The 10,923-nt window shown below is 38.3% G+C and overlaps 1 protein-coding gene across 9 annotated transcripts; it reads left to right on the top strand.

The window, feature by feature from the left end:
* Nucleotides 1-3,197: 3,197 nt before the first annotated feature.
* On the top strand, nt 3,198-10,689 carry LOC113681202 (uncharacterized). Of its 9 annotated transcripts, none has more exons than XM_089205255.1 (5): nt 3,201-3,367; nt 3,938-4,009; nt 6,847-6,915; nt 7,342-7,448; nt 8,256-10,689. In XM_089205255.1, the coding sequence occupies exons 4-5, from the start codon at nt 7,348-7,350 to the stop codon at nt 10,363-10,365; spliced, it is 2,211 nt and encodes a 736-aa protein (XP_089061381.1). In that variant the 5' UTR covers nt 3,201-3,367; nt 3,938-4,009; nt 6,847-6,915; nt 7,342-7,347; the 3' UTR covers nt 10,366-10,689. The 9 variants fall into 9 exon arrangements, with proteins under 9 accessions (XP_027054079.2, XP_089061380.1, XP_089061381.1 ...); XM_089205253.1 differs by lacking the exons at nt 3,201-3,367; nt 3,938-4,009 and adding exons at nt 4,511-4,598; nt 5,292-5,722; XM_027198278.2 differs by lacking the exon at nt 6,847-6,915 and having other exon boundaries at nt 3,198-3,367.
* Nucleotides 10,690-10,923: the final 234 nt, after the last annotated feature.

Here is a 10,923-nt window from a genome sequence, read left to right on the forward strand (position 1 = left end):
CCACAGCTTTGGACCAGATTTGCTCACATTTGCGCAAATTTGGTGTAAATCCGTTTTTTCGTCAGAAAAGTAAGGGAAGTGAAGGGAGGGAGGGGGGAGTGGAACTCCTACAAAAAGATTTATGGGAATCGTATAGTGTATCAGAAGGATTCATAGTTAACAGTTCGTTGATTTTTCAAGCCAAAGAAGGAGGGGTTCACGAGCACTCCACGACCTTCCCACAGTCTTTTTGGACTATGTAGTAATCCCTGGTAGTGTTAAAAAAATTTGCTTCATCAGTGTTATAGTTATTCTGACAATGTATTATATCAAAAGGCGTCAATGGGAGAAAAATCGGTGATCATCTCCTGGTATACCAATGCCTTTTTTAATTTTTTCATTCCCCTCTTTGGACTTCCAAATGAACGTTTTGTCCTCAGCATGTTGCGTTGTATCTCTTAACAATGCTCTCCCATCTCAGACATCTTATGTTTGCATGCAGTTCGTCTCATTTATAATCAAATTTGCGAAACGTTATATCTGGGTAAGTTTTTAAGTTTGTTACTGATGTATCCCTTAAAGAAAAAAATTACTTTTTCGAGTTATTCGCATAGAAGCAAGGGCTTTTACACAATGGACATGAGATACCATTCCTGTGGTTATCTTTAGCCAATGTAATTGATTATATCAACATGTCGAGCAAGGCTTAGAAATTTGTTCTATAACACCATCCCATATGAGATGATACAGAGTAGTAATAGTGAATTAGAGAGGAGCTACTTCCTCAAGGTGCCACGCGCCGCCTTAAAACCTAAAGCCAGCGATACACCTGGCGATTTTAAACGCCGATCGCGCGATCGCGCGATCGCGGCGAACGGCGAAAATCGCCAGGTTTGCCCGGTGCGGCGACTGCAATTTTCCCTGATCACCGCGATCGGCGTATAAAATCGCCGATATCTGAAATATATGTTATTTGCCGGCTGGGAGGTCCGTATGGTGAAAAACTTTGATCGAGGTCTTGAAAATACTGCCCGAGGCGGTAGGCCGAGGGCAGCATTTTCAAGACCGAGGTCACAGTTTTTCACCATACGGACCGACCCTTAGCCGGTAAATAACATATTTATTTTTTTTAAACTTGACGAAATTCTTTCCGAAAGAACCCGAATGATTTAGGGCTGTAAATACGGCAAGATCTTCCATAAACTGAACAATTTTTGAGCGAGTAAATGATAGTTAAAATAGAGGTGATGCAAATTAAAGAGAGATGCCTCACCGAAACATTTTCATTTGCGTAAGGATAAAGGTTATTTAAAAGGTTTCCAAACAAACTTTGAAACATTATTTTTACAAGTATCTCTCACAATCTGACACCTGTCAATTAGAGAGCGCGTAAGAAAAGAAAAAGCGCAAGAACATTTGAAAAACAACGGAACTAGTTGGCAACGGGACTGCCAAACATGCTAATGTTTTCTTCAAAAACATTCAATGATCTAACGGAAAGTATTATTTACTCTCATCGACGATTCATTCATGTACGAAGATTTACCTCTGTTCACTAAGTTAACGGCGAGGAAAGTAATTGTGAGTAAATTCAAATTTTTTATTTTGAAGTTGAGAGTTTGCTCGTTTGTTTGCTGCAATGGCGTGTGTAAATCTGGTCTTTCTTCCACAAAAACTAAATTCGATGGCACACTCCAATGAGACACAAGGGGATTTAATGCGGCCTTTTCTCAATAAATTCCTTCAGTTTCCACAGTACAATTTACGGTACAAATGTCTAAATTGAACGGACTCGGAAAGACTCACCGAGAGCGTATATTTGTTGTAAAACTGAATTTAAAACTTTGCTCGCTCTTTCACTACGAACAAATTGTTTGAGAAAATTCAGATATTAAATGAATGAAGTTCGTTCGTTCAGTTTGACTGTAACCAAATACCTCACGTTTTAACTTTCTAGGTACTTTTTGTGAACGATTAAAATTAATTGCAGACGGTTTTTAGGCTGCTAGTCAGCCAACGTAATGACACTATTGCTTAAACAAATTCTTTCTGAAACCAATATTTTTCTGTCGACCACAGTGATTTGAGAGTGAGAAAAGAGAGGATTCACAAGTTATTTATCGGCTTGAGGTAGTGACCGACGTGTTTGCTTAAAAATACTGCCCAGCCGGAAAAACGAGATATATTTATGAAAAATGGCAACGAAATTTGGGATGTACTCGGCGACTCACGAAAGCGTTACCGTGGCCCGTGGGCAGAGATAGGAAAATACTGACCGGGTTGAGAACCTATCAGATTGCAGGATTCGTTACTGCGCTCTCTAAAAAAAAAATAAATACCAGATATTTGCAACTTTGTACGCCGATTGTGACGATCAAAATCGCCGCGATCGGCTAATAAATCGCCAGGTGTGTCACAGGTTTAAGAAGGCTGTGTAACGACGCTTACGTCACAAACGCTCCATTGCTTCGGTACATTCTTCTCCTGTGTAATGTTTAGCGAATGCACACAAGATTCTTAACCTTTTGACTCCTAAAATTGTCTAATTTCTTCTCACAATATCAACCACGAATCACACATAAAGGTCACAAGAAAAATGAAAATTATCACCAACCAAAGAAGCTCTTAGATTGTCAAAAAAATCTCCTTACTGATGCTAGAGTGTAAAGGGTTAAACGATCACCACACTTGTATCAAGGGGGAGGCGTTAAAATGGTTTTAGAAACTTACAGAGGGACGCACTTTCTGCGATATTTCTCATTTGTGATTGACTGCAAGAGCATGTCGAACGTTACGCTTGTGCGTGGAAAATTGTTTAAAAAAAAGTATTCCCAGTTTTATTTCCAACAGCTTTTCCGATTAACACTTTAAAGTATCTACATTTGTTGGACCCATTTAGAGATCACCTGTTCATTTTGATGGAACTGAATATGAACATTATAGCGCTGAGTTCATATTTTGGATTAGGACCTGCGCATAAATTATGAGTTATTCTTGACTGGGATAAATGAAACGAAAGTACCATGAAAAAATTGATTTTCATGTCTGTTTCCTTCGAAGGAGCTATAAAGAACGAGTGAATTAAAATATGACATTCTTTATTGTTTACATTTAACGGATGACTTGGTTTCAACTTGACAAGAGCACTTGATCTTGGCAGGGGAGCTTTAAAATTATTGGCCAGTCTGCCACCAAAACAGCATTTGCTCCAAAGACACTAATTAGATTCAGCCAAGCGAAGTTGAATAGCGTGAGAACTATTTGAAGGCAACAAACCTGCTTTTCTTGAAGAGAGATGGTCACTTTTGGCAGCCACAACCCTCCAGAACCTGTGCAGAAGATAGCAGGATATTTTTGCCTACGATCACCGGTGAAACTCACAAACGAGGTATTCTTGGGTGCTTCTAAACATCATGATTCGTCTTCTGTAGATATATTGTGTTCATCTCTTGGTGCCGTATTTCGAAACCGCGGAAAACGAATTCAACGCCTCATTGCATCGAAGTCTCACTATCTGTGTTCAAGGACTTTGTGCTTAATTAAATGGCGAGCGAGATTTAGGAAACTTAAGGTTGAAAATTATGAACTCGTCCCCGATCACTGCTTGCCAAAATTGACTAGTCTACAGCTTTGAATAAACTTAGGTATGACTCCACGGAAAGGCAGTCGTGCAGCTGTTACATAATGAGCGCTTTTTTCATCTCTAAGCAACTTATTAGTAAGGTAAACAAAAACAAACCGTGAACCACTACAAAGGATCACGTTACTCAGTTTCCATCTTGCTCCATTTCGCAATTAAGATACAAGTACATTATATTTAAGGGATATGATCTGTAGCTTCAGCGTACGAAACAAAAACACAATTTTTTTTCTTTTCCAGCCTGGTTAAATTGACACTGACAAGTTGCAAAATTTAAACCAAAATAGAAAGCTCTAGAAAATACTGTTCATTTTGCAGGAAGAAGCCAGCTGGGCTAAGTAACAATCCAGTAATTTTTAAACTACTCGAAAGAAACAGGAAGCGATTAAGGTGGGTAACTACAACTAAAGTTTGATGACGTCAGATGGAAATCACTGGAGGCTATCTCTTTGATTTCTCTGTAACCAGCAACATTTTAGTTGCATCCGTTTTGGACCACAAAACGTCATGGAGGGCCACATTTTGATCGTAATTGATGGAATCTCGCCAATTCTATTTAGGCTTCAGGTATAGTGCATGAAGTAAACATCTTTGTGCTAGTTCAGCTGTTTGATGATATCACAAAATTATGAAAAGTACGATGTTCCATCCATGACCGTAAAGTAAATTGTTGTATAAAATTTTAAAGTTCTCCCGAGACAATGACAGAGGTTCGAGTCAAACTTTGTTTACTTTCATTTATAGATGAACGTCCTTAGTAACGCCAAAAAGAAATTGCTAGACAATTCCAAGTTCAGTCATATTCCACTTTTGCATGAAAGTGATTAATGAGATAATAAAAATTCCTCGTATTATGATAAATTTTTTCATCCGTGTGATAAATAATAACATTTCATTAACTATCATCTTATAAGATTCGTGTTCCCCAATTTTCCCATTCGTCCATTTGATGTCCACAATCCTCCACAGAAAACACCAGGTATTTGATAATCATAATTAACAAACAAGCTGTAGGTTAATTAATTGCTCGTCTGGAAAATAAGTGGTAAAAAATAAATAAAATGCAGAAAAAAATACAGCGATTACAGTGAGAAGGGATTCAAAGAAACAGTAGAAAAGAGATTTATAGTCCGAAACAATCTGTCTGCATTAAAGGGTTCCAGTCTTCTCTATAGAAAGAAGGATTTTTATTCTATCCAAGCATCATAGTTTATTTATCAAGTTGATTTGAAGCAGTCCCTATGTTTTATTCCATAACTTCTAGTAACCCTTGCCCTCTTGCGTGACTCCAAAAACAGTATCACACTAACAATCTCCATCCGCCATCATCGCTTTAGAATAAATCTTGTGAATTTATAGCCTCCTAAAATCTTCAGCTCATTCAGTTTTGACTTCTGAGTAGGAAAGTATCAATTTGGCTAAAAAAGATGACTGTGTTGTTTTGAACTTACAAAGGGAAACCAAACACATTTTGTGTGGACAGCCGGAGTGAAGGACACAGGCATACCAATTTAAAATTACGCTGAATGTCAAAGAAGAGAGGAGTGAAAATAGAAATGACTTAGTAATACATAAAACATTTAACTTTGATTTAAAGGCTCCTTGAAGCCGCCCTGAATTTAAACATAAAAGCCGATTTTTAATCATCATTTTACTCTGTTCATTCTCTCAGAATGGATCGGCGGCAAATTTCCGACAGAAACGTGTGCGGTGGCGTTGGGACTACATATAGCAATAAATTATTTTTGGCTTTTCCCTTTCTTTTTTTTCTATGACAACATCACCACAATTAGTTATATGGTAATTTTTGGAAAAACAAAGCAAATGATGAGATTTGTTTGAGCTTGTAGCTTTTGTTTCTAGAAAGCGCTCTTTTTTGGAACAATAGGAGACACGATTCTTTGTTGCTAAGATATTTTGAATACCGCTGCTAGGATAAAGGGGCCTGTAAAAGCTGATTGCATTAAGTCACTCTCCACCTTGAAGTCTGTGTGAATGCTTCGGTCAGTGCCTTTGGGAAAAAACAGAAATCAGAAATTCCGGATTGGCGAACGTGAAGTTATTAGAGGAGGTTTGGGCACACAGACAACGTCGTTGACAAAAGTGAGTCGAAACCTAGCAAAATTTAGCACTATTGTCGGTTTAATCATGATCTAAAAGCATACATTCTAAATGAATCGAGGACCTGGTTGATTTGTCAAGTCTGCATTTATCATATTTATTACAGAAGAATCTCGAACATAAAACATAAAACTGCTAGAAAAAGAATCGAAATATAGCTTGCGCTGCTGTAACGAAATCTTAACTTCTGCAAAAGAATAACATTTATTTACAGCCTGTTTGTGGCTTATTAATATTTCATGGCACTACAGGCCTAAGTAGAATTTTTCTTGAATCACTTAATTATGTCACGAGTCAGAACTTTCAGTTCATGTGCACAAAATATTTTTTTTTATTTCTCACTCTTTGAAAAACATAAATTTGGCGAAGGTTTCTCCAGCCAACCCACTGACAGACTTGTTTTAACACGATTTAGCTGTATAAGCGAGTTATTTATACCCTGCAACCAGACTGGCAAATGAACCGAGCAATGCAAATATTACTCTAAAACTGAAAGCAGTTCCGAATTTTTTATTAACTTCATGGAAAGCTTTCTGTAGGGAACGATCTAGATATTGCGTTTTGACATTTTGAAAATATATGCCGACACAAGATTTTTAATTTAGAATACTTAGTTCATAACTTGACGAAAGACTCGTGTTTTTTGTTTAAATTAGTTCTCTCCTTCTTAAGCATAAATTAAAGAAGAACTTGTCAGTAATAGACACCTGTCTTATCAAAAGATACCACGCTCAAATTTATTGCACCATTAAATCGATTCTTCTTCTCCGGTTCCATCATCGATGTGAAACTGTAACACGCCAAAATTTCACAGCAAATTATCAGAAATTTTTACTGCAAATTACTTCGCGACTGAATCGTGGATCCTATTATTCTTAACGTTTACCTGTTTTATTAAGGTGTGAGATTAGGAATTACAAACGTTTTAGCTGTGAACACTGTCCATGATCCACTCACTATTTACCATTTCAAGTGTGAATTCGTAAGTTTACCTACGTTGAAAAAAATATCACCACTACTTACTTCTCACGAATTAGTGCAAGCCCGTGATAGTAGCCGATTTTGCCTTCTTAATTTGAATATTACCATTTCCTTATCTTAAACAGTATCGAGATGATGACCCACGCAACGAAAGGCAACTTTCAAAGTGTGAAGACGAGAAAAAGCGAAAGAAAGTAACGGGATATTATTTTCTCTTGGTTAAAGATTTGTCAGAGTTGTTCGAAGTATACATGAAATGAAAGAAAATTACTCGTCTCAATATGGCGATTCATATAGAAAATTTTTTTTGTTTACCTGTTTCTTTGGTGTAAGGAATGTTTTTGTGATGATTTTTATCTTAAAAGAGCCCGCAGCGGAAGTTAATGCACCGAGTTGACTATAAGGCAGATGGCCATAAAGGCGATCAGTATGCAAATCATAATGCAGTTCAAGTGAAAAGTGTTGTCCTTCCAAACTTCTGCTGCGTATACCCTGCGTATACCCTAAATATAACGTAAAAAGTTTGGAACTCACAATTTACTTTGTAATTTTTAGATCTTTTGTTATTTCTTATCTCAATAACTTTATAATGTTTCTTTTACATATATCCTTTCGTATAGAGATAAATGGAGCTCTGGTGGATTATTTTGGCTGGCTGTGGAGGAGGCCTTCTTCTCGTCGCTTATGTGGCAGTTGTCATGTACAAAATATGTCGTCGCAAGAAAAGGTGAGGAAGTATACTCAATTTTACAGCTGCTAGTGTCGTTCACAAAATTGCTAACTTTTGAAGTTAGGTGTTGTTGACTTCAGTACTTTCGTAAATTTATTATTAACTTTGAGTCTTATGTGTACCAATCTCGTTCATGAGGCACCAGAAATTTTTCTTTTCCTATATGTAATGTTTTATCGCCAGTTTCGCTGAGCTAAGTATATGAGGAAAACTGAATAACCAATTCAATTCGTGCAGTCAGCCGTCAATGGTACATTTTAGATTAAAACAACATTTAATAATCAGCCCTGCAAGTCACGCTTGTGATCATCAGACCAAAGTCGAGCTTTGATGAGAGCTGATGGTTTGTTTTTGTGTGCATGAAACAGAGAATTTCACGGGAAGTCACAAATAGTGAAAAAAATACATTTTCTTTAGTGATGGAGAAAGTTATTCTTACTGCTGAACCTAGTTTAATTCTAAAAGCCCCTCGGCCAAAAAGGAATTCATCAAGTCAAAATTTATAGATAAACAGATTGCCGCTGGCAAATCTCCATGGCTTTCTGTGGCTACAGACACCCACGTTAGCTTATTTACGCGCGGATCACCAATAGTTAGCGTCAAATTTTTCTCGAAGCTTACTTTGTTCGTATTTAATAGATGACTGTCTTTTTAAAAAAAAGGCATATCCTCCACTGTCAGTATTAATGCTAAGAAAATATTCTTTCTTGGCTTTTCATAAAACAGGTTCATTTAGTGCTTGACTATGGGATTGTGTATCATACCGTAGTCTTACATAATCTTTTTTTGGCCGCATCGTTACAGGGTTCAGATGAACCAAGCGGGGGATCCTGAACGCTTCACTGATGGTAAAGATTGGGTAACTCACGTCAATCCAAGCGTGGTTTCTGAGAGAACAGAAGACGGACTCTGTATGGACACTAAAAGAGGTTCTACCAAAATTCGTCGTAAAGCTTCCACTGTGCTTATACCAAACACTTCTGTTAGCGAGATTCCAGGGACTTCAGACGCAGTTCTTCGATCCTTGCAAAGCGTTACATCTCCGAAGGCTAACTCTGCAAATAAACAAAACGGATCTCGGCCGACGGTTGTCGAGAAGCAAGCATCCACTGGACAAAAGTCACCTTCTGATGAAAATAGTAAGGCCGCACCTCCCTCAAGTAACAGTCCTTGTCTGGTCCAAAGGTCTGAATACACATGGGAAACATTGTTACGCCAACCAAGCGATGTGAGAAAAAACCGAAGCCAGTCATTTAACTGGGAAGTTTCGGAGCCAAGAAAACAAAACATGACTACTCGCTCCTTGAAACTAAAAAGAGGTGAAGAAGGAAGGCGATTTGTAAGAAGTAAATCCCTCAAAGGATACACACAGCGCGAGCTAGCCATTCTATCCACAGAGGAGATGCCTCCATCAACCGAACTAGTTCTTTCTGTAAAACGCGGTGGCGAAAACAAGAAAGGGAAGAGCCCCCAAGAACCTGAGAAGGTTCAAAGCACAGACGCTGATACACGGAAGAGAATGTCTGTCAAATCTATGACTGCTGAGAAAAGCATAAAAATCAGCAGATCAGGATCTGCACCATCCATGACAGCTAAAGAGAAGGCAGTTAAAAATGCAGAGGCAATTATCAAACCTCGAACGAAATCGTATACATGGATTCCAGAGCCAGACTACCAATCGGTTTCCATCGAAGAGATCGTTTTAGCAAATCGAGAAAAAAACAAAGTTAATCGCGAAGATCAGGTGTGCATAGTGGAGATTCGCAACGAACCAAATGATTCAGATTCACACGTTAGCTTGTCTGCAGGAAACGAAGCCCAAATGATCGGTGCAGCGCAAGACGTGCCTAATGAAGAGCAATCGCATGAAGAACAAAACGACTTCTGCACTATAATTGATATCGTTGATACTGCGGTTTCCTCACCGTGCCCAGGTGTTGCCAGAAGAGTAACAACAGTTATGGATGATGACACCCCAAACACAAAAGAAACGGAGGAAACCAAGATTCTAATGGGAAGTAGCATAAAAAGAGAATTATCTGCTAAAAACCAAGTTAAAAAATTGGAGGCTACGATTACCAGTGAACAGCCAGTTACTCACCATGACCAAACTTCAAAAACAGAAAGTAATAACGCAGAGGAAACGAATGTATCTTTTGGAACTGATATTAACAATAACGTCAAAACATTTTCCGGTTCTAATCAAAAGCCAAGGCCGAACAAAGCGATAACAGTAGAGGCAACAGTCCACAATATCCCAAATGGCCATCCTCTTTTCACAACCAAACCATCTGAGGTCAGATCGATTGGAAAATTGACTATCGTCAAAAATGTCGACGTGCCTTACTACCAGAAAACACAGGATTCGCGAAAGAGTATCGATAAAGCCTCCTCTATTGTTACAAGGCAATCATCTAATGCAATGTTGATTGGAAATGGAGGACTTTCAACGGGGAAAACCGATGAAATTCATAAAATTGAGACCTCGCCGATGCCTCCGCCTGTACCCTACTCAATACAACCACGGGCTTCTAGCCAAACGCAGGACACCACCAAAATAACTATTTTATCGAAAGATAATCAGAAAAATAGCAACGCAGTCCCTCAGCTGACCTCGGCGGAGGTACTTCAAAGGGCGTTACAAAAATCTGTGAAAGGCAATGCAGTGAACTTACCGCTAACAACGACAACACCAACACCAACTAAAACGTCAACAACAGCAAAGGAGGTAGACACCGAGCTTACTTTAGAAGAAAAGAAGAAAGTGTGGAAGCGAGAACAAATAGTGGATCAGCTGCATGCCGCTCGGACAAGAAATGAAAACCAGAGCTACGTATTTGGCACAGGACTGGCTTACCAGTCTTGCATGCCTGAACTGCAGAACAGGCTTAAACAATTAACACTTACAAAATGAATTCAAGGATGGAATAAAGCCAGAATGTTAACCACTCAAGAAAGACCTTACAAACTGTTCCATAAAAACGTTCTTCTGGTCAATAAAATAGAGCTTCCTCGTCAATGGTTAACTATAAGCTAGCCCGGCGAGGTTTTTAAGAATCGCAGCCGGAATTTCTAGAAATTTTTAGTGGCCGAAGATTCTCAATGAAATATTCTATGTCAAATATAAGTAATTGACGTACTATCGACGAGTATAAGCCAACACATTATACGGATATGGAAAGAGGTTCGACTAGCCTCTAAATTCTATTATTAAATAAAGAAATAATACATTATCGTATACTCTTTGCGTATCGTTCCTTCTCGGAAAAGGTAAATTTTAACGCCTTCAATCCCAAGAGTGGACCTTTGGTAGTCAATATTTGCAATATCAACTTGGTATTGCAAATATTGTACAGTGTCGAGTGAAAAGGTGACACGATGATCATGAGAGGGAAGAAAAATATCAATAAGGAGTGGTCTGATTACTGAATACCAAATTCTTTGAGCTATAGTTAACTATTATATGACAGAC

Source organism: Pocillopora damicornis, chromosome 4, assembly GCF_964200805.1.
Source record: "Pocillopora damicornis chromosome 4, jaPocDami1.2, whole genome shotgun sequence".
Taxonomy (NCBI): domain Eukaryota; kingdom Metazoa; phylum Cnidaria; class Anthozoa; order Scleractinia; family Pocilloporidae; genus Pocillopora; species Pocillopora damicornis.